This window comes from Carlito syrichta, unplaced genomic scaffold (genome assembly GCF_000164805.1).
Source record: "Carlito syrichta isolate Samal-C Ts95f unplaced genomic scaffold, Tarsius_syrichta-2.0.1 Scaffold316420, whole genome shotgun sequence".
Taxonomy (NCBI): domain Eukaryota; kingdom Metazoa; phylum Chordata; class Mammalia; order Primates; family Tarsiidae; genus Carlito; species Carlito syrichta.
Window position 1 is genome coordinate 789,173 of NW_007260516.1, and position 23,390 is coordinate 812,562.

Genomic DNA, 23,390 nt, shown 5'->3' on the forward strand with positions numbered 1-23,390 from the left:
GTTGCCATTGGCCATTGCCAGGTCATTGTGGCCATTGCCTTGCTAAGCTATAGTGTGGCCATGTACTCTTTAAGCTATGGTCAGGCCATGTTTTCTTAATCTTTGGCCTCTTAGCCTACCTTGGAGAGTTGAATCTCCTCTTTTTTTCTCTCTCTTTCTCATTTACTTTCTAAATAAACCTTATTTTCAAAAAAAATAACACTGTTGAGGCTGGGCATGGTGGCTCATATCTGTAGTCCCAGCAGTTTAAGGGGCTGAGATGGGAGGATCGCTTGAGCCCAGAAGTTCAAGGCTGCAGTGAGCTATGATTGCACAATTGCACTCCAGCCTGTGTGACAGAGCAAGACCACATCTCAAAAAAAAAAAAAAAAAATCTAACCATTGCCTTGCTAGACTCTGGTGTGGCCATGTGCTCTTTGAGCTTTGAGCTATGGCTGTCACCATGCTTCCTGGCTTTGGCCCCCTCCCCAACCTTGGGGAGGTGAATCTTCTCTCTCCTTTCTATTTCACTCTCTAATTTACTTTTACATAAACTATATATATATATTTTTTAATCTGTAGAATTTGTTTTTTCTTATTATTTTGGGTCCCCAGGTTAACACGTCTGAAAATTTTCAAAAGTATATCACAGTTTTGTAAACTATTCATAAAATACATATTTGCATAAGCCAACATAATTAATGCCTTCAGAATTATGTGTTACCAAGGACATATGGAATGGGAATGGAATATAAGTCTGTACTTACCACTGTAACATCCCAGTGGACAACAGCTTACTTGTTCTGATACCTCGTGGTTCTTCAAGGAGAGAGGAAAGGAGGAATGTGGTTAAAAACCAAAGAACATGCTAGAAATAGAAAATGCTTACTTCACTGAATCACTATTTTCCCATTTTTGTTCCCCGAATATGATGCCAGGGATTTAAAACTGATCCTCATCGAACAATTTACATCAAGCGTTCTGCTTGTGGTTTCTTAATGGAAAATGTGAATAAGTAGGTAAAATCTGTTTTTAAAATCATGAAATTACCTTGTCTGTCTTGCCACCAACAATCTGAATAATTGGATAAACTACCTACTTAGCTGGGTTAGGAAAAAGTACCCCTTAGTTTCTTTGGGAAAGGATATTTTACAGGTAGTAGTAGCATTGTGTATCTGGGAGCTATGGATGAAAAGAGATTAAACTATCCCCTGTAATTTCTCAGGATGAAAAAATAATGAGACCTTTTTTTACCTGACTGAAATCGACTGCCTGTTGTTGCCTCAGTTGAAAAACAAGTCTGACCTAATGGGTGGCTTGTGGCGGACACCACGGTTGAACAGCAGCCATTAATTTAAAAACCGAAGCAGCACTGAGAAGTATTGAAACGACTGTACTTTGTGGCATTTTCCAAATGATGCCCTTTACCAAACCACAAAAGACAGGAATTACTTAACAGACATTATGAGTTTTAACTTTTTGGGCTTTATTACATTTTAAAAACCGAGATAAAAGTCATATAAAATTAGCCATTTTAAAGTGAACAGTTCAGTGGCGATTAATGCATTCGCAATTCACTACCTTTGTCTAGTTTCATATTTTCAACTCCCAAAATAAAACCCTGTACCCAGGTCAGGCGCAGTGGCTAACGCCTGTAATCCCAGCACTTTGGGAGAGGCGACCAAGGTGAGAGGATTGCCTGAGCGCACGAGTTCAAGACCAACCTGGGCAACATGACGAGACCTCATCTCTACAATAAATCAAAAAATTAGCCAGGCATGGTGGCGCGTGCCTGTAGTTCCAGCTACTTGGAAGGCTGAGGTGGAAGGAACACCTGAACCCAGCAGGTCGAGGTTATGGTGGCCATGAGTGTGTACCACTGCACTCCAGCCTGGGCAACAGAGTGAAAGACTCCAACTCAAAAAAAAAAAAAAAAAAAACCAATAAAAAAAACCCTATATTGTTTAAACAATTATTCCCTATTCCCTCTGACTTATTTTATAAGAAAGACTAAGCACTAGGATTTTGTGTATTTGTGCTTTTTTTTTTTAACGCGATTTAGTACTTTTTTATAATATGTCTTTTTGTTTCAAGGATGAGTGATTTTATTAATGTGGAAATTTAGGGAGATTTTATTGTACGATTTTACAAGGAGACTAAAACTGCAGGGAAAGATCATTCCCACTTCTCTAGAAACACTGATTGAGGAGGATTCATGTAAGATGCAACCAGATGGGATTAGCTTTTGTAGACGTACCCAGTGAGAATAGCTCAGGACAGCTCTAGGATGGGACAGATCTCTTCATGGCATTGAAGTCTTTCAGAACTCCGGGAAATGAAGTCCCTCCAGGAGAATGCTGCAGTTCACATATCCTATTTTCCTTATACCATTCTGCTTCTCTCATTCTCCCCTCCCAAAACTTAGTGCCAGCTAAAGAAGAAATAGTCAAATTAGAATTGCCAGTAAAGGCCAACCTTACCATTAGGGGGAATGGCCACTGTATCCAGCTGGGATTTATGGTGGGAAATGAGTCCCCTTTCTGACCTCTCTAAAAGCGATCCAATTTGTAGCAAGGAACTAAAGGAAATAATTTGTTTTCCTAATCATTTTCTATATCCATCACATCTTGGTAGCAAAATTAGTCATTGATCTTAAGAATGTCTTGGAGACAGATTTGAGAAAACCTTAGAAGTCCTTAACTTATTTTCTCCTAAATTCAGATACCAAAAATAAAAAATGAACTTATCTCAAATGAAATTAAAATGTATATCATTAGGTCTAGTGGGTTTTAATAATTTTACTTATGCTATATACAAGTCTAGTCTCTGTAAATCAAAGTACAAACGCAGCAAATGCAGGAAGTTGCCTTTTAAAGGACTTTAATCATTTTGGGGTATCATTAATCATTATATTCTAATTTTTATGTTAGAATGCATAATACATCTAAATATGTAGTATGATTGCTTAAAGTATATTATGGCTTATATAGTCTTCATTTAGATTCAGGAAGCAATAGTTATAATAAGAATATAGATCAGTTACTGAGAGGAGGAAGACAAATGGGAAATTGAATAGATGAGATAATTTGTTTAACTAGCATAATTTTTATGAAATGGTAAATTATAATCAGAAATATCAAAGCCTTTATTGGAAAGGTATTTTCCCCACCAAAATTGTGAAAGTAATACATGCTCATGATAGGAAATTTGGAGAATCTTCTGTGTATATTTCATGCATAATTGTGATTGTGTCCTGTGTGAGATTTTGTACTTTACCTCTTATTTTCAATATGATGGCGTTAACATTTCCCAGTATCTGAAATTTGCTTTCAGTTGGCATCATCCTACTTATAATGTCATGGTTCATATTATATACTGATTGGAAAAGGATACTTAAAATGTCTGTTTTTATTCAGAGTTCATAGGACATTTGGTTGGTACAGACAAGAACACATAGGGCCTGTGTAATTAGCCAGTCTCTTAAGCTGCTTGTGGTCTCTGGACTGGCTGAGTTACTACTTCATGTTTTTGAGCTCCTTAGCCTTATTAAGGGTTGACTTATCCATTAATTATTTTCATATATGAAATGTTCATTCTCTCTGAACATGAACACCTAGGATAGTGGTTTTCTTAAAATAATCAAGTAGCAGATGTTGATACCGAAAGTGTTTAAGGATTGAGGCCTTGTTTAAATGAGAACCAAACTTCTGGTTGTTTTTTATGGTTTTAATTCTAAATGTTTATCCTTTTATGAAAAATATACCTATCACCTTTTGGGATTTTTACAACAAAAGAGTTTTATTAGTATTATATTTTGATATAAAAATGTCTTGTTGTGGAAGAATATAAGATGAGTGTGGAGAGAATCTTTGTTATATATGTAATTCTTTGAAATTCATCCTGGCAAAAACTCAGCTTTCTGTTTATTTATTAATTTATCAATAATGGATTATGTGCTGATCTGACTATACAAAAACCACATTGTCTGTAAGGATACTTTAGGATTTGGAGTCTGCATATATAAGGAAATAATTATATTCTAATTCTTGAACAATTACACGAAGTCAAACTTTTTTTTTCCTTTTAGCCAGATGAATTGTACTTTGAGGAAGGTGATATTATCTACATTACTGACATGGTAAGTCCAGATAACATTTTGTAATACTACATATGAACCAAAGATATATAAAACTGTTTTATGTAGCCATAATATTGTAAACTGTATAAATGTGTATGTATGTAAATGTGTATGTACATTTTGGCACAATTTATAGCAGTATAAAGTTAAAAGCCCTTTTGTCCATCAGTAAGAAAATAGTTGAATAAGCTTTGATCTGTCGACAAATAAAATATTGTGCAGTTAAATTGGCCAGGCACAGTGGCTCACACCTATAATCCCAGCACTTTGGAAGGCCAAAGCAAGAGAATTGCCTGAGTCCAGGGTTTCAAGACCAGCCTGGGCAAATTGGCAAGACCTTATCTCTACAATAAATCAAAAAGCCAGGTGTGGTAGCGCTTGTCTGTAGTTCCAGCTACTCGGAAGGTTGAGGCGGAAGAATCGCCTGAACCCAGAGGGTTGAGGCTGTGGTGGCTGTGATTATGCCTCTGCACTCCAGCCTGGATGACAGAGTAAGCCTCTGACTTAAAAAACAACAACAACAACAAAAAACCTCAGTAATTTGACTGTACATTCCTAGTTTAATTTATATATGAAGGACAAAAGAACTGCCAAAACAAAGAAACAAACAAAATTGTTTTAAGTCATGATCTTATTGGGTAAGTGTTTGTATTGCTAATTCTGAGATTGCTGCATATGTACTGTGGTCTAGAGCAAATGAGTCATTAGATCGGTGATGTGACAACCGGGATTTTCAGCATGGGAAAAAGGATACACTGATGTAAAATCAGTAACATTAAGTAAAACCTCTGTAGTCCTTCATTTGAATCGGAAGGATCGTGTTGTATTTTATTTAAAATAAAACAAAAGTGTCTCCTGCTCTATTCTTTGAAAGGGCTTAGAAAAATGACCAACCATTAATGATATGTTATTTCCCACTAAAAGGAAAAGGCTCCTTTGAGAAATGGCTGGTACCTGGTCTGGACAGCAGAGGTACAAGTTAAAAAACATTTATTATTAAAAAACAAGGAAGCTCTCAAAGACTGCTATGGTTTTTTGTTTGTTTTTTGAGCTGGGATTTCACTCTGTCACCCAGGTTGGAGGGCAGTGGCAAGATCACAACTTACCATAGCCTCGACCTTCTGGACTCAGGTGATCCTTCCATCTTAGCCTCCTGAGTAGCTGGGAATATAGGCTTGCGCCACCATGCCTAGCTAATTTTTTTATTTTTGTAGAGATGGGATCTCACCGTGTTGCCTAGGCTGGTCTCAAACTCCTTGCCTCAACCTCCCAAAGTGCTGGGATTACAGGCTTGGGCCACTGCGCCTGACTGGAAAGTTTATCTTTAAAGAGATATTTTAGTTATTTACATGAAGAAGGAATGATAGAATTAGAATGTCGTCATTTTGCAGCCACTATGAAATAATGGGTTCAGACAGTGTTTATCAATGGTTGCTAACATTACAAAAAGAATTCCACTAGACATTGTGTTTCCCAGTAGAATAACCTGGGAAATAGCCTTGCTAAAAAAAAAAATTGAAGCTGAATCTAGTTAAGCCTCTAGAACTAATGGCCAATTTATAGGCAGTACAGGGAACAGAAGAATGTGTTTAATGACAACATAGAGATACAGTAGGCAAAATCCAAAGTGTTTGAAATCATACAAGACAAACAAACTGGTTTCAACAAATATAATGTAAGAGGCAAAAAAAGAATGGAGGGAGAACTTACAAATTAAAAGAGACTTAAGAGGCAAATCAATCAGTTATATTGTTTGGCCTTTATATGGATCCCACACTATGGAGCAATTGGGAAATATACATAGTATTGACCTAGATGTTTGATGATATTAAGGAATTAGTGTTGGGGAAAAATGTTAAGCTGTGATAATGGTATTGCCATTGAAAAAGTCCTTATCTTTCAGAGATACATGCTGAGGTACAATGTTATTCATTCTACTTTTGTCTGGATTTGAATTTTTCTGTCATAAAAAGTTACCCCTAAAATGGTAGAATAAACATGTCTTTAGAACCCTCCCCTCAAAAAAGTATCTTGAAACTAAGAGAAATTGAACTCTGATTTAAAATTTTATAACTGGTCTAAGTTAATACAGTTTTTTTTCTCTATTTCATATTATCTCTGATTTATTTGGCTGTGGATTCTCTATGATGAAGTATATTCAATTTGTTGCAGGCAGATGCACGTATATTTGTAATTTAATGGTAGGTGAAATGAACCTCCACAGCTAGGGTGTGAGTAAGGTTGATCAGTGTGGATGGGACTGATGGACATTTTGTGGAACAGGTATACCCTATGAACCAAATAGATTCAACAATGATTGAAGGCAAACTGGATTTGATACCGCTTAATTTAACTCTTCTTTCACCAGAGTGATACCAATTGGTGGAAAGGCACTTCTAAAGGCAGGACTGGACTAATTCCAAGCAACTATGGTAAGTGTTGCCCTAGTGCCTTGACTTTGTTCATTTTTAGCTATGCTTTGTTCACTTTCATTTGTTTGGTTCTTGAGGCCTTTTTGCTTGCCGTGTGACTAAGAAAGCAACAGAGTCATTGCTAGTTGAGGATATTTTCCACCCCATAAGCCTCTTGTTAATAAAATAGCCATGAGCACCAGATGTGCTTGCACCTGACTCCTTGGCTTAAGAGAATGCATCGTACCATTCTTGAAAGAAACCAGGGTTTCAAAGGAAACGCTTATGGTTTTATTCAACTCTTTTTTTTTTTCCTTTGTTTTATTATTATGATTATTATAAAGATGTGGGGTACAATTCAGGGTTAGGTATACAAACATTGATTATGCAGGTGCTCTTGTTGATGAGGTATGCCTCTCCAGCCCCTAGCAGTTTCCCTCAACTGCCAATCCCACACCCGCCCCGACTGTTTCCCACTATTGCCAATCTCTTTCTTATAGTATTATAATTGTTCAAGGTCTGCTTGTGAGTGAGAACATATGGTACTCTGTTCTTTGTTTCGGTGATAGACCACTGAGTATGATTGACTCTAAATCCGTCCAAGTTGCTGCGAGGTCCATATGTTTGTCCTTCTTTATGGCTACATAATATTCCATTGTGTATACATGCCACATTTTTTTTATCCAGTCCACCTTCAGTAAGCAACATGGTTGGTTCCATGTTTTTGCTGTTGTGATTGTTCAACTCTTAAAACCATTTTTTTAATGCTATTAAACTAAATCTCACAGATCGTTTCTTAAACTAGCCATTTATTTTATGATAAAGTAACTGGCCATGTAAATTCATGTTTGGGGCAGCAACGTTCATTAAATGCTTATCGAGGCACTTTCAGAAGCTTGAGCAATGAGACCTGGCTCCAGCCTTGAAGATGCTTCTCACTAGAAGAGGGACAAAACAGATAAATATACTTGTGTAGATATCAGCAGAGTAAGGTAAAAAAGCACTGGATTGGTAAACAAGGGCCCTGGACTTCAATCCTTTTCTTTCCACTTGCTAGTAAAAGGGCTCCCTGGTTAAGACACTTAACCGTTACCTCTGAGATTCAGTTTTCTCATCTGCATAATGAAAGGGTTTGATTTAGATCACATCTAAGATTCCTTTTGACTTTAGCATTAGATGAATCCTTAGACCAAGAGGGCTCTCAGGCACAAATTCCAAACACTAGAGAGAAGGTTCTTCAAGGAAGGTACTTCGAGGCTCCTGGGAGATGTGGAGAGTGAGGGCTTAGGCCTGGGACCCAGCACAGAGGCCTCGCTTTCCCTGGTTGAAGGGTGTTACTGTTCTTTGCCAAAAGACTTCAAAGATGTCTACACTTCTCGAAGCATTTGAAATCCCCAATATACCCTTATAGTGCACTGCGTTTCCAGCATTGGTCATCAACACTGTGGGTGGAAGATCTGCCTCTACTGCTTTGAATCCCTGATAACCCAGGGAGTGTCTTGTTATAGACCAATAATGGCGGGAGGGGGAGGGTCTAAAGTTTGTTTGAACAAACATCTTCCCTTGGGCACTTCTACTGATTCTAGGACAATGGTGAACTTACCTTCCTTAGAGGTAGGTAAATATGATTATTGTCCTTTCTGAATACAGGAAGCAAAATATTTCCCCACACTCAAGAAAGTCAGTTATCTTCACAAACTTCCAAAGTAGGGAGCTTTACTGAATGCAAAAATGAACATCAGATGTTTTCTTTTGCATTTTTGTGACTCTGTTGGTTTGCTAAATACTTCATTAAACTCATGTATGCTTTTAATTCAGGTATGCAGATCTGCTTGATTTTTGTTTATGCTTCCGGTTCATTGTGTGTGTGCGTCTTTTGTTTTGTTTTATTTTGGCTTATACTTCAGTTGGTTGCTGTGTTATGCCTTACTGCTTGATTGGTTTTATGTAACATACAGTTTGGCTTCTTTTACAGCAAGAACTATCTGTTTGATTTTCCGTTGTTGTTGTTTTTTTAACCTACATTAAGTAAGGGAGTCTGTGTTGTCCAAGGCCCGGCACTCTTGATGCTTGGGGGACCATGGTGAGTGAGTGGTGCCAGTGAATCATTTGGGTGACATTTCAACATTGGGTTTGTGCTTCTTATTTTCAATATAGTGGCTGAGCAGGCAGAATCCATTGATAATCCATTGCATGAAGCAGCAAAAAGAGGTAGGTATGATTCTTTTTGATGACTATAAGCAGTACAGTAAAATGTACAGATTTTATTTACATAGTTTGATGAGTTTTGACAAATGCATACACTTATGTAATAACTAACATCCAAATCAAGTTCTAGAACAGGCATGTCCAATCCGCAACCCGTGGGCTGCGTGTGGCTCAGGACAGCTAGTAATGCAGGCCCACAAAATCTTTTAACGTTATGTGTTTTTTAGCATTTATTTTCTTCATGGTGCCATGCAAAGTTTTACTCTTAAAATTCACAGTCACGCCTTATTTGTGACATTGCTTTTTGGCAGTACATGTTTGTTTTCAATTATGAAGCACATGAAGAACAAAATTTGAACAAACATTTCTGACAAGCACCTTGAGAACTAAGAATTGTGACCATTTCCATTGAACTAGACATTGATAGATTATTTTTACAAAAGCAAGGTCAAACTTCCCACTATATATTTTTCTCATTTTTCTAAACTTTATATTTTTCTAACATTTATATTTTTCTCATTTTTCTAAACTTTACAGTAAAAAATATATTAAAAAAGAAGTCTTATTATGTATATGTACCAACCATATTATGTAATTTCTGTGTGGCCCAAGGCAGTTCCTCTTGAGTCAGTGTGGTCCAGGAAAGCCAAAAGGTTGGACACCCCTGCTCTAGAACATTTCTGTAGTCCCAGAAACTTCCCTGTGCGCCTTTCCAGTTAAATATTTGCATTCCCTAGAGACAGTCTCTGGTCTGACTTCTGTCACCCTAGAGAAGTGGGGCTTTAATTTTGAAATGTCAGTCAAACAAATACTTCTTTTTTTTTTTTTTGAGTTGGAGTCTCACTCTGCCACCTAGGCTAGAGTGCTGCGCAGCATGCTCATGGCCACCACAACCTTGACCTATTGGGCTCAGGTGATCCTTCCGCCTCAGCCTTCCAAGTAGCTGGAACCACAGGCGTATGCCACCACGCCCAGCTAATTTTTTGATTTATTGTAGAGAAGAGGTCTCACCATGTTGCCCAGACTGGTCTCGAACCCATGGGCTCAGGCAGTCCTCTTGCCTCTGCCTCCCGTGGGGCTGGGATTACAGGCATGAGCCACCGCACCTGCTCCAACAAACACTTCTGAGTACTTTCCCTACCCCAGCTCAGTGGTGGAAAGAGGCAAGTGGAAAGACATGGTCTGTGACTTCCAAAACTCAAAGTCTGGCAGAGGAGAGATATGTGTAACAGATCATTAAAAAGTAGTGTGCTAAGTACAGCAACTGAAATGTGTTTCAGTTAAACAGGCTGGAGAGGCCAGAGTGAGTAACTGGAGGGCAGGAGAGTGGCGGCATCTGGGGGTACAGCATTTAGGAGAGTGATGATGTGGTGAGGGTTTGGCTGGAGACAGAATGAGCAACAGGGATGAGTCTGGGAAAGAGGCATGGCCAAAGATGGGCCTTGTCTTGGGCTTTCTCCCGTAAATCAGTAGTTGTCAAACCCTGGGGATATTTGGCAATCTCTGGAGACATTTTGACTGTCATGCCTGTAGGGATGCTACTGGCATCGTTGCATGGGGGAGGGGGAATGTTGCTAAACATCCTGAACAGCCCCCCACAATACATCCAACCCCAAATGCCAACAGGGTCACTGTTGACGAATGCAACTGTAGATAATGGGGAATTTTTGTGAAGATTCCATGAGCACCGGGCTCGGTGGCTCAGCCTGTAATCCCACACCTTGAGAGGCTGAGGTGAGTGGATTGCCCAAGCCTGTGGGTTCGAGACCCGCCTGGGTAACTTGGTGAGACCTCATCTCTACAATAAATCAAATAACTAGCCGGGTGTGGTAGCACGCGCCTGCAGTTCCAGCTACTTGGAAGGCTGAAGCTGAAGGGTCGCCGGAGCCCAGCAGGTCGAGGCTGCAGTGGCTGGGAGAGGCCACTGCACTCCAGTCTGGGCGACAGAGTGAGACTCCAACTCAAAAAAAAAAGAAAAAAAAAGATTCAATGAGCTCTATTTAATTCTATTTAGATCTTTTCGAAATCTGAATGTACAAAAGGAAATGATTGGCTTAAGATTGCTTAAAAGTGGACTACTAAACCAACTTTTTTTTTTTTGAGTCGGAGTCTCACTCTGTCTCCTGGGCTGGAGTGCAGTGGCATACTCACAGCCACCGCAGCCTCGACTTGCTGGCTTTAGGCGATCCTTCCACCTCAACTTTCCAAGTAGCTGGAACTATAGGCACACGCCACCATGCCCGGCTAATTTTTTTATTTATTGTAGAGATGAGGTCTCACCAAGTTGCTCAGACTGGTCTTGAACCCCCAGGTTCAGGCAATCCTCTTACCTCTGCCTCTCAAAGTGCTGGGATTACAGATGTGAGCCACCCTGCCCAACTCTAAACTAACATTTAAAAAATTCTTTGTACTGGGCGTGGTAGCGCATGCCTGTAATTCCGGCTACTTGGAAGGCTGAGGCAGAAGGATCATGGGAGCCCAGCAGGCGAGGCTGTGGTGGCCGGGAGCGGCCACTGCACTCCAATCCGGGCAACAGAGGGAGACTCCAACTCAAAAAAAAAAAAAATTCTTTGTAGGTTATATACTGAGGGCATTAGCCTGAGGATTATAAATTGATAGTTATACTTTGGCATATAAGAACAGCAGCTTTAAGCTGGACACAGTGGCTCATGCCTATAATCCTAGCACTTTGTGAGGCGAAGCCGAGAGGATTGCCTGAGCTCATGGGTTCGAGACCAGCCTGGGCAACATGGTGATAACTCTTCTCTACAATAAATCAAAAAAATTAGCCGAGTATGGTGGTGCGTGCCTGTAGTTCTAGCTACATGGAAGGCTGAAATGGAAGGATCACCTGATCCCAGCATGTCGAGGCCATGGTGGCCGCAAGCGTGTCACTGTACTCCAGCCTGGGCAACAGGGTGAGACTCCAACTCAAAAAAAAAAAAAAAAAAGCAACAGCAGCTTTGAGTAGGTTATTTCGTGTTTCTTTGCTTGTAAGAACTGAAAATTCATTGTAGATATTAATATAAATAGTATCTACTTGTTCTTAGGTTTGACTGTTTTCACTTAAGTTCCAGAGTTTCACAAATTTTTTAAAAATGCATTTTATATATAGATATATACCAGGGGTGACAAAAATATGTACACATTTTAAGAGATGTTATCTATGTATTACTTGTTCAAGTTGAATTGAATAATGATAGCAATGTTTAATATGACGTTCACTCAAGTGATGGCATTGGGCCACCCCTTCGGGTTATCTCCCACTGTGGGAGCTTTTCTGTCCTCTCAATAAATCCTACTTTCAAAAACAAAAAAAGAGAAGGCATTAATCAAATGGATGCTAGCCTCACCATGGAATGGACAGGACAGTCAAAGAAAACAGTGGAAGCACAGTTGTTGCTAGAAGCACAGGACCATTTTGAAATGGTATTTGGAATTTGAGAACTTTGTGGAAGTGCAGTGACAATGGAGTGAGTATGCAATGGAACTTCCAACAGGCTTAACAATTGCATGCTTTTGTGATAAGATTGAACACATGGTACAAAGGAAGGTCTGGGAGGCCTCTCACCGCAACAAGTCCTGTAGTATTACATAATCAGAAGCGTCTGGACACTGATGGTAACTACTTTGAGCACCTCTTGTAACTGCAGAAGTCAAATGTGACTTGTATTCATCTTTTGTTATTGATATATATTGAGTATTACAATTTTAATACAGTTTTTTCCTTTCTTAAAATGTGTGGGCCGGGCTCGTTGGCTCAGCCTGTAATTCCAGCACTTTGGAAGGCCATGGCAAGTGGATTGCCTAAGCCCATGGGTTTGAGACCCACCCAGGCAACTTGGCGAGACATCATCTCTACAATAAAAAATCAAAAGATTAGCCGGGCGTGGTAGCGCGTGCCTGTAGTTCCAGCTACTTGGATCGCTGGAGCCCAGCGGGTCTTGGCTGTGGTGACCAGGAGGGTGCCACTGCACTCCAGACTGGGTGCAGGAATGAGACTCCAACTCAAAAAAAAGTATATTTTTTGGCACCCTCATATATTAAAAAAAAAATTTTTTTTTACAGAGTAAAAATACCTAAGTAGTAGACTCAACTCTTCTCATTAACCTACCATTAAAAATTGATATTAATGCTTTTTGTTGATAAGCTGGAATTTAAAGTGTACCATAATAATAAATAATAATAAATGCATTGATGCACAGGTCTTAATTTAAGACTTACTGATTAATCCATTGCAAATGGAAATTTGTGCAGGATGAAGTTGATTTAAAAGCAAAACAAAAAATAAAAGCTTTTTTCATGTGTTCTTTCAGGCAACTTGAGCTGGTTGAGAGAGTGTTTGGACAACCGAGTGGGTGTTAATGGCTTAGACAAAGCTGGAAGCACTGCCTTATACTGGGCTTGCCATGGCGGTCACAAAGGTATTATGTTTTGTTTGTATTACATTTCTGTGCTGTATTACATTTCTGTGCTGAAAATGTGTTTCACCTAAGGGAGCCAGATTTACAAAAATGGAAAAAACAAAACAAAACCATTGGCTATTCTTTTAAAATCCTTTAGAACATCAGCCAAAAGCCTTGTTCTTAGAAGCTGTGTTGAACAGTGAGCAGAATGTGGTCAGCCAGCCTGGGCCTCTCTCGCTTGAAAGACTGGAGACTTCCTTTCCTCTCTTGGGCTTAGAAAGTTTACAGAAAATGGTTATATGAAAACAAACCCACTATCCAATCTTACAGAAGAAAAGGGCCGAATTGGCTCTTTGAGCTTAGCTCTTCTCAAGGTACAATTTTATTTTTGCATTTTAAGTTTAATACAAATGATTAGATTAAGGAGAAAGACAACATTTGCTTAAGCTAGTGATTCAATGGATATTTTCTCTGTTATAATCAATAATACCGACTAATTGAATATCTAGATGTATTTCATCCTGGCCAAAAATTTACCACTCACCTGCTTTCTACCTCTCCCTAACACAAAAAAGAAACCAATAACAATACAAACAAAGAGCCTAAAAAATTAAATAGCATAGCCAAAGGAAAATTTGTGACTATCTCCCAAAAGATGCCTATCTTATTTTAGCTAATAAACATAAATCCATTATATCAATACAGAGTAGCATATTGGATACAAAAATATTCCTATAATAGATGTCATGTAAGAAATGCAAAGCCAAAACTGTTTGAAAAATAATTTTCTCCAAATAATTCTACTTTTTTGATTCATAAGTTACTCTGCATCAATTTTGAAAAATTTCATGAAGATTCTAATAAAAAATATTCACTTTAATAATTATAAGCTTAGATTTGTCACACTTGTATATTTCATTCTTAACAACTATCTTTTCTTTTTAAATTTCAGATATTGTGGAAATGCTATTTACTCAACCAAATATTGAGCTGAACCAGCAGGTAAGCCTGCTTACATGGAAATCATTTAACACACCTGCTTATTCTCTTTAGTATAGCTCAACTTATGAGAAAGTATTTTAAAGTACCACAAGCATGTGGTTTGACAATTATTATTGTGCTAAAATTCAAATTATACAAAGTTCAAAATGCCTACCTCACTCCTCCTCATATGTCACTTTCAGCTTTTAGTTCCCTTTTTTTTGTACTTATCTTTGTATTACCAAGAAATAGGCCTGCAGCGCTATCTAGTCATACATTGTCTTCACATGTATTTTTCCTGTAGGATCGTGAAGGTTACGCTTGCTAGCTGCCCTAACTCTGACTTTCCAGCAGCGAAGCACTCATCCTTTCCTTCTCTGCTCCTCCCAATGTATCTTATCATAGTTTTTTGTTATATTGTTGTGCAATATTTACATTATTATTATTTTTTATTATTATTATTTTGAGTTGGAGTCTCACTCTGTCGCCCAGGCTGGAGTGCAGTGGCATGCTCACAGGCACCACAGCCTCAACCTGCTGGGCTCAGGTGATCCTTTTGCCTCAGCCTTCCAATTAGCCAGAACTGCAGGGCCACATCACCACGTCCGGCTAATTTTTTGATTTATTGTACAGATGAGGTCTGGCCAAGTTGCCCAGGCTGGTCTCTAACCTCTGGGCTCAGGCATCCCCTCACCTTGGCCTCCCAAAGTACTGGGATTATAGGCATGAGCTACTGCACCCGGCTGTATATGTTATTTTTAAATTTTTATTTTTATTTATTTTATTTATTTATTTCTTTTTAGAGATGGGATCTCCCTATGTTGCCCCGACTAGACTTAGTCTTGAACTCTTGGCCTCAGGCATTCCTACAGTCATGAGCCACAGCCCCTGGCCCAATATTTCCATTATGATGGCTATCTAAAAAGTGTTCATGACTTGCATAACTTTTTTTGTTTCCGTACTTAATTATTGGCTTTTACTTGGGGTTTTTGGAGGAGTTTTTGGTATCTCATGAAGGCTTCTACACTGTTTTCTACACTCCTGCTATTCTTTTCCAAAATGTGTAAGATAAGCATTGCCTTTCATTTTCTCTCTGGACTCATCTTTCCCTCAGCTCTCTGTCCCGCAGTGGGAGCTGCTTGGTCTCTGCTTCCCTTTGCTGTCTTCCTGGGAATGCCTTTTCCCTCTCTGCTCTGTTGTTTCTTCATTTTTGTGGATCCTGTGTCTTTTTGTCAGAGAACATCTTCAAGTACATTCCTGAGAAAGAGAAGCTTGGGATTGATTGTTTGGCTGAACAGAATTCTAGGTTGTAGATAATTTCCCTCAGAATTTTGAAGGCATGGCTCTGTGGTATTATAATTTCCAGGGTTGCTTTTGAGAGAGTGGATTCCATTTTGATTCCAGTTCTTTTATGTGTGCTCTGCTTTTTCTCTCACTAAGGGTCTTTACTTTATCATTAGTGATCTGAAATTTTACAGTGATATGCCTTAGTGTTTTCCTTTTCCTGATGATTATAATGAACCCCTTCAACCTGGAAAGTTATCTTGTATTATTTCTTTTATCGTTTTTAATCTGACCCTTTTCTTTGTTCTTTTGGTCCTGGAATGCCCTTTAGTAGGATGTTGGACCTCTTGGATTGAACCTCCGATTTTCTTAGTTTTTCTCAGAGATTTTCTCAACTTCATCGTTGTTTTATTTTAGTTGTTTTTAATTTCCCAGGGCTCTGTATTACCTACCTTTTTATTGCTGCATGACAAACTACCACAAGTTTAGTAGCTTACACTGTAGGTCAGAATTCTGGGCATGGCATAACTAGATTCTCTGCCCAGGTTCTCACAGGCTGAAGTTAAGGTATGTGATAGCTGAATTCTCACCTGGAGTTCTGGGTCCTCTTCCAGGTTCATTCATGCTGTGGAAGAATTGAGTTTCTTATACCTGTAGTACTACTGAGGCCCTCAACTTTTAGAGACCAGCCTTCTCCACAGACATTTCACAACACAGTTGTTTGCTTTCTTCGTTGAGGTCAACAGGAGACTGGCTGCTGCTTCTTTTTCTTTTTTTTTTTTTTTTTTTTTTTGAGGGCCTATGTGATTAGGTCAGGCCTACCCATGATAGTCTTTCTTTTGATGAACTCAGTATCTGCTGACTAGAAACCTAATATAGGAGTGTTATAGCCTATTATATTCACTAGTCTCACAATCAAGAGGAGGGAATTATGCAGGGCATCTATACCAGGGGCAGGGACCTTGGAGTCAGTCACTTTAGAATTCTGTATACCATATGCTTTCATTTTATTCTGATTGTTGCTTTTACATAGAATCTTTTATTTGTTTCATGATGCAATATCATCTTACATCTTGCCGATATTTATAGCCTTTTAAAATGTATTTTTTGCTATTTGCTCTACTGTTTCTTTTCCTCCTGAAATTCATTTATTTTGTTTTGGTCTTTCCTCAATATTGTTGGCTTTCCTCAATACCTGCTTTCATTGTCTGTCTGTTCCCTTTTAAGCTGTGGTGCTTGGTGAGACTTGTGGCTGGTAGGCTTCTTTGTAGCATGATGGGGTGAGGTCCTGCCTTTGCAGAGTGACACCCAAATGCTAATGTAAGTACACTTCCTCCCCTTCTCCCTATGTGGGGCTGTTCTCCCACTTTTCTGGTGGGAAAAATATCCTCCATTCTCCCACCTGGGGGTCCTCGCTTGGCTGCACACACTGTCAGTAGGGTAAATAAAGGTAGCAGAGAGAGGGGTCTTACTTTCTAGTTTGTAGGTTCTTCATCTAACCCAAGCTTTTAGTTTCTGGCCTTATTGCCACCTTCTCTTGTACCTAGTGTCCATGAACTTGGAAACTGTCTAGTTAATTTCTCGACAGGTAACTCTACCATCTTCACTGGATCGTCTAACAGCAAGGGGAGAGGAAAGGGCTCTGGGGTTCTAATTACTTCTTACAAGTACTTTAAACCAGTACCTCTGTGTTCACACCCATGCCTTGTTCCTGCCCACACATCTCCAGAAATCTCCCATAACCAATTCTTGCTGGGTTTCTTCAAGGGCAAATCCGCTTACTTCCCCCAGGGTCTCTGCAGCGTCTACATTCCAGCCCCTATTCTGCCAAGCCAGTTTCTACTCCTCCATCCCATTCCATCTCCCAAAAATGGCTCATCTCCCATCTCTTGAGTCTCCTTTCCTGTACTCTTTGTAATTTATAGTGTTCTATTACTTTGTTCTCGTTTAAGGTGTAATTAGATTAAGCCTAAATTCATGTGTGTTTTCATTTCCCCCTCTGTTTAAAAAATGCTCCTTTCTCTTTTTATCACCATAGAACAAGTTGGGAGACACTGCCTTGCATGCTGCTGCTTGGAAGGGTTATGCAGATATTGTTCAGTTGCTTCTGGAGAAAGGTAAAGCTTGTGCTGAGTTTGTCTGGACTTTGCTTACCTTGAAAAATAGGCTACATCAAATTGTACCATCTGAAATAGTAGGAAGAATAATCGTCGTCTTATTTTACAATGGGGGTCTTCACCTCTGCTTTGTCTGTGTCGCAGAGTTGGTATGATAAGATGAAATTATTGAGGTTGATTTGTGTTTGTTTCTAGTATAAATTAAAACTTTGACAGGCTTTCAAATTACATATATTTACAGCGAGTAAGAACTTGTGGTACATTTCTGCAGGATTACAGGGCGTACAAGGGCAGAGGTGTGTGGTATGTGTGTACACATGCATGGGGCCTTCCTGTCTGAGAAAGCTTAAGAGTGAGGTTGCCAAAGCTTCTGTTCTCACAGGAAAGTCTTGATGGATAAGAAGGATGTGGCTGCAGCATCCTGCTTTGAGTTGAGTAGGTGCTAGATGTACAGAGAGTGAGTTTACCTTGATCCCCTGTTTTTACAAGTCAGGGGGAACAGTGAAGCCACAGACCATCCATCCATTTGTTTCACAAATATTAATTAACTCTTACAGAAGGTCAGGCATATCAACCATCTCACCAGAAGCCTATTATGTTTGATGTTTGAGTCCCCAAGCCACAAGTTATAGAATCACCACCACTGAGGATCCCCAGGGCAATGTTGTGGGATATGCGCGTACGAGAGGACATATTTTAGATTTTAAATATGTTGGTGAGGTAAGCTCCAGGTCTAAAAGGTCAGACACCTGAAGATCACCATGATGCCCCCAAAAAGAAATGCTGAGGGCTGTGCTGTCTGATAGGTCCCTAGCCACAGGTGCAGCTGGTCTCTTTAAATTAGCCTGTCTGAATTGAGATGTGCTGTAGGTGTGACATGCACACCAGCTTTTGAAGACACTGAAACAAAAAGTAAACCGTCACTATAATATTTATATTGATTACATCTTTTTGAAATGATAAAATTTTGATATGCTGGATTAAATATAATATATTATTAAAATTAATTTCACTTTTTGCAAATGTGGCTACTAGAAAATTTAAAATAATGTACGGCATATGTATGGTTCATATTGTATATATTGTATTTTTTTTTTTGAGTGGGAATCTCGCTCTGTTATCCAGGCTAGAGTGCAGTGGCATGCTCACGGCCACCGCAGCCTCAACCTGCTGGGCTCAGGTGATCCTTCACCTTAGTCTTTCAAATAGCCAGAACTACAGGTGTGCGCTACCACACCCAGCTAATTTTTTGATTTATTGTAAAGACGAGGTCTCACCAGGTGACCCAGGCTGGTCTCAAACCTTAGGACTCAGGCAATCCTTTCGCCTTGGCCTCCCAAAGTGCGGGGATTACAGGCTTGAGCCACCACAACCAGTCTTTTTTTTTTAGGAGATGAAGTTTCACTATATTGTCCAGGTGGTCTTGAACTTCTGTGCTCAAGTGATCCTACCACCTCATCCTCCCAAAGTGCTGAGATTACAGGCATGAGCCACCACACCTGGCCCATAGTGTATTTCTGATAGCACTGATTGAGACAGACACAGGAAAGGATTTTTTCTTCTCTAGTGTCACTGTCTCTGAATATTTCCTGTCCTGATAGAAATCATTGTATGAGTTCTGAAGCATAATTTAAGATAAGATATGATGCCGGGCTCGGTGTCTCAGCCTGTAATCCCATGCCTTTGGGAGGCTTAGGTGAGTGGATTGCCTGAGCCCACGGGCTCGAGACCTGCCCAGGCAGGTTGGTGAGACTTCATCTCTACAATAAATTAAAAAAAAATCAGCCGGGCGTGGTAGCACACGCCTGTAGTTCCAGCTACTTGGAAGGCTGAGGTGGAAGGATCGCTGGAGCCCAGCAGGTCGAGGCTGCGGTGGCCGGGAGTGGCTACTGCACTCCAGTCTGGGTGACAGAGTGAGACTCCAACTCAAAAAAAAAAAAAAAAGATAAGATATGATTAGTCACAGAATTATTAACCCTCAGGAGTTTTTGACCCATAGCATGCTGAGAGAATTTTCCATGTAACTCTACTGTGAATAGATCTGGACCTGCTCTGGATAAAGATTTTGACACAAGATCATAATATTACTAATTAAACATAACTATTTTTTTCTTGATACAATATTTTTGTGCCTTTAGATTTTGGGACACTTAATTTTTTTTATTGAAGAGGATGTGGTTGCAAAGAAAATGACGCTTTCATACATTGTGGCAGAAGGTGTGAATTGGTGGAGCCTTGTTGGATAGCAGTTTTAAAACCAGAAATGAAAAGTGAAACATTACAACTGATACCACAGAAATTCAAAGAATCATTAGAGACTATCATGAAAAGCAATCTGACAGTAGCTGGCAAAGTTAAAAATTTCCTTAGCCTTACATTTCAACGCCATTTCTAGAAAACCATTATTCAGAAATACATGTGAACAAAGACATTGTTCAAGGATGGTCATTACAGTCTTTGTGATCACGAAAATTAGGAGCAGCCTAAGTGGTCATTAATACAGGAGAAATTAAATAAATTTTGGAACATTCACAAAATGGAATATAAATGTTTAAATATATTGAGTTATAGATACATGTACTACTAAGAAAAGAGTACCATTGTTTTAACAAATGAAATTACAGGACAATACATGTAGTATGATTTTGTGTATATGTTCATATATGTGTGTGAATGCATTGACACTTGCAGGGAGACAAGAACTCAAGCCCGCTTGTAAGAATGGTTACCTCTGGAAGATGGTGGGGGTAGAAGATGGCGGGGTGGGGGGATGTTGGGGATGGACTTATACTTTTGTTCCTATGCATACATTTGTATTTTTGAAGATTTAACAATGCAAATATATTCATGAATTCTGATATAATTTTTAACACAATAAAGACAAAAAGTGGGTAGAAGATGGTTTATGGGAACAATGAATTGCCTCTGGGTTTCATTATGTTATTATTTTGCTAATTTGCATAAGAGTATATATAGACATAAAATATTAATCTACTCAAGCCCAACCCACTTGGTCTTTTCTGAAAACTCTCTTGAGCAGAAGAAAAGGCAAAGGGCTTATTGAATTTAAGCTTCATGAAAGAGAAACTCCTCACTGAAAAGTTCACATGCAGTCCTGTAGGGACTGAAAGGGAAAGGCTCTGATTTATTTGTGCATAATTGTCACAGGTGCAGTAACAAGCTCCCTGACTAAAGATGCCAGGTATGCCGTATGAGGAAGTTTGGAGAAAGTTTGCCTCCGGGCCAGAATTGTCCTCTAGTTAGTTTTGCCAAAAGTGATTAGCTGTGGTGGAAAGAGGATTAGTTGCTACGTATATAGTCTTCAAAGATACCTAATCTACTTTTCTCATGTTGGGAAGGTGCTAGAACAGACTTAAGAAACAACGAGAAGAAGCTGGCCTTGGACATGGCTACCAATGCTGCCTGTGCATCTCTCCTGAAAAAGAAACAGGGAACAGGTATTTGTTTTAAATCCTTTCTCTTCTGGTGTCCCATGACTGAGGTCTATCAACTTAGTGTTGGGCAAGAGAGAGAAACTCTTTAGATGATTCTGAAGTTTGTTTATATATCATGGTCTAAATCATAATCTCCAAAATAACAATGCCCTCAAGCAAGCAGAAATTTGAAGAGAGATATGAATTTTTTACCTTAGTGTGTGTGCACGAGTTTTTTTTTTTTTTTGTTCCTTGCAATCAAATTCTAATGACCTTGCTTTCTATTACAGTCCTTTTCAGAGAATTGTCATCTTCCGTCATTTCAATATGTATTTGTGAGTGGTTTGGCTAAATGTTTTTAAAATTTGGCTAAATGTTTTTAAAATTAGGCGGAGCTTGGTTGCTCAGCCTGTAATCCCAGCAGTTTGGGAGGCCAAGGCGATTGGATTACCTGAGCCTGCCAGTTTGAGACCTACCTGGGCAACTTGGCGAGATCTCATCTGTACAATAAATCAAAAATTAGCCAGGCATGGTAGCGCATGGCTGTAGTTCCAGGTACTTGGAAGGCTGAGGTGGAGTGATCACCAGAGCCCAGCAAGTTGAGGCTGCGGTGACTGGGAGTATGCCACTGCACTCCAGTCTGGGCGACAGAGTGAGACTCCAACTCAAAAAATAAAAAATTAAGCATTCAATAACTCCAGGATTTTATTTTGTTTCCGTTTTAAATGAGGGTATCAATAAACTGTAATAGAAATTATTCTAGACTTTGCCAAACGTTTTCGATTTTATTCATAGTGCTATGGGTGGTTCTTAAAAAACAGAGCTTAGGTGTACCTTCTTAAAAACAATAATATCTTGATGTGGGAGAATAAGTTTGAAAAAAAAGGGAAAGCTTGTGTGGTTGTTTAGAAAGAAAGGTGTTAAGACACACTTGCGTCATTTGTGATCACTCTTCAGAGACTAGCTGTTACTGTGATCTCAGTGTGTAGCCTGCTGAACGCTTCTGCACTAGATTCTAACATGGCAGTTCCTGAAAGAAATGCTGGAAGTATGTGCCCTGAACTTTTCTTTCCATCCACCACTCCTTTTTCTCCTGCCTATTCATCAACAGCCTCCTGGTCCATGCCAAGCCCCCAGGTAGAACAAAATGTAGAAGGTTTGGATGGAGAGGACATTAAAGCCTTTTTTTCTTACTTGTCAAGCCTTACTCTACTTGATTGTCTTATGTTTGGCACTTTAATATCACCTGGAAGTATAAGCCAAAAATTGATACAATTTTTTCACCATATTCTAGAAGGAAGTTAGTATAGTAGAGTACTCTCTTTTTGCAAATCCTTTGCATTACTGTTTGTCATTCCAAGCCTTTTTAGTATTGCTGAAGCACAGGAATCCCCAACCCCCAGGCCTCAGACTGGCACCAGTCTGTGACCTGTTAGGAATTGGACCACACAGCAGGAGGTAGAGCAGCTGAAGAGCGGAGCTTGGCCTTCTGTCATATCAGCTGCGGCACTAGATTCTCATAGGAGTGCAAACCCGATCGTGACCTGCGCATGTGAGGGATCTAGGATGCACACTCTGTATGAGAAACTAATGCCTGATGACTTCCCCCTGTCCATGGAAAAATTGTCTTCCATGAAACTGGTCCCTGATGTCAAAAAGGTTGGGGACCACTGCTTTAGCAGTTTAGACCAATCCAGATTGGTAGAGAATCCCTCCAGAACCACTTTTGGGAAAACACACTTCCATTGTTATTAACTTGAGGGTATTAATTCCTTTCACAATTTTTCACCTTGTGTAATGGAATACTGATTCTGTTTCTGTTATCATTAATGTAATCGAATTCCTATTAATTTCTGAATCCTTAGAAAGCTTATTTCTCCCTTGGATATTCCTTCTTTTATAAGAAGAGGCAATATTAAGTTATTCCACATTTCATTCCTAGCAGAAACAACAAAATAAAGCCAGTTCTCTGCTTTAGTCAGTCAAAAGTAGTAAACAGTCCCCTCTCTTCATGGCTTGCCAGGTGAGCTTCCCAGAATTACTACCAGAACTTATCAGCAAGTTATCAAGTTCCCACCAGAGCCCTCCACACAAATCTATGTCTCTTTTGGCTTTTTTTTTTTTAAATTGAAGTCTCACTCTGTCCCCCAGGCTGGAGTCCAGTGGCATGATCATGGCTCACCATAGCCTTGACCTCCTGGGCTCAGGTGATCCTTCCAACTCAGCCTTCCAAGTAGCTGGAACTACAGGCACGCGCCACCATACTCTGCTGATTTTTCCATCTATTGTAGAGATGAGGTCTCACCAAGTTGCCCAGACTGGTCTCAAACCTGAGGGCTCAGGCAATTCTTTCACCTCAGCCTCCCAAAGTGCTGGGATTATAGGTGTGACCTACTGTGCCTGGCTAGACTTTTTTTTTTTTTTTTTTTTTT

General features: G+C 39.5%; 1 protein-coding gene across 1 annotated transcript in view; it reads left to right on the top strand.

The window, feature by feature from the left end:
* OSTF1 (osteoclast stimulating factor 1) overlaps positions 1–23,390 on the top strand; it is a 57,627-nt gene that overhangs the window by 26,001 nt on the left and 8,236 nt on the right. Inside the window, exons 3-9 of the mRNA XM_008074371.1 lie at positions 4,067–4,117; positions 6,486–6,549; positions 8,686–8,739; positions 13,053–13,160; positions 14,095–14,144; positions 17,446–17,524; positions 20,884–20,982. Of these exons, the coding sequence (XP_008072562.1) occupies positions 4,067–4,117; positions 6,486–6,549; positions 8,686–8,739; positions 13,053–13,160; positions 14,095–14,144; positions 17,446–17,524; positions 20,884–20,982 (505 nt within the window). The remainder of the gene's footprint in view (positions 1–4,066; positions 4,118–6,485; positions 6,550–8,685; positions 8,740–13,052; positions 13,161–14,094; positions 14,145–17,445; positions 17,525–20,883; positions 20,983–23,390) is intronic.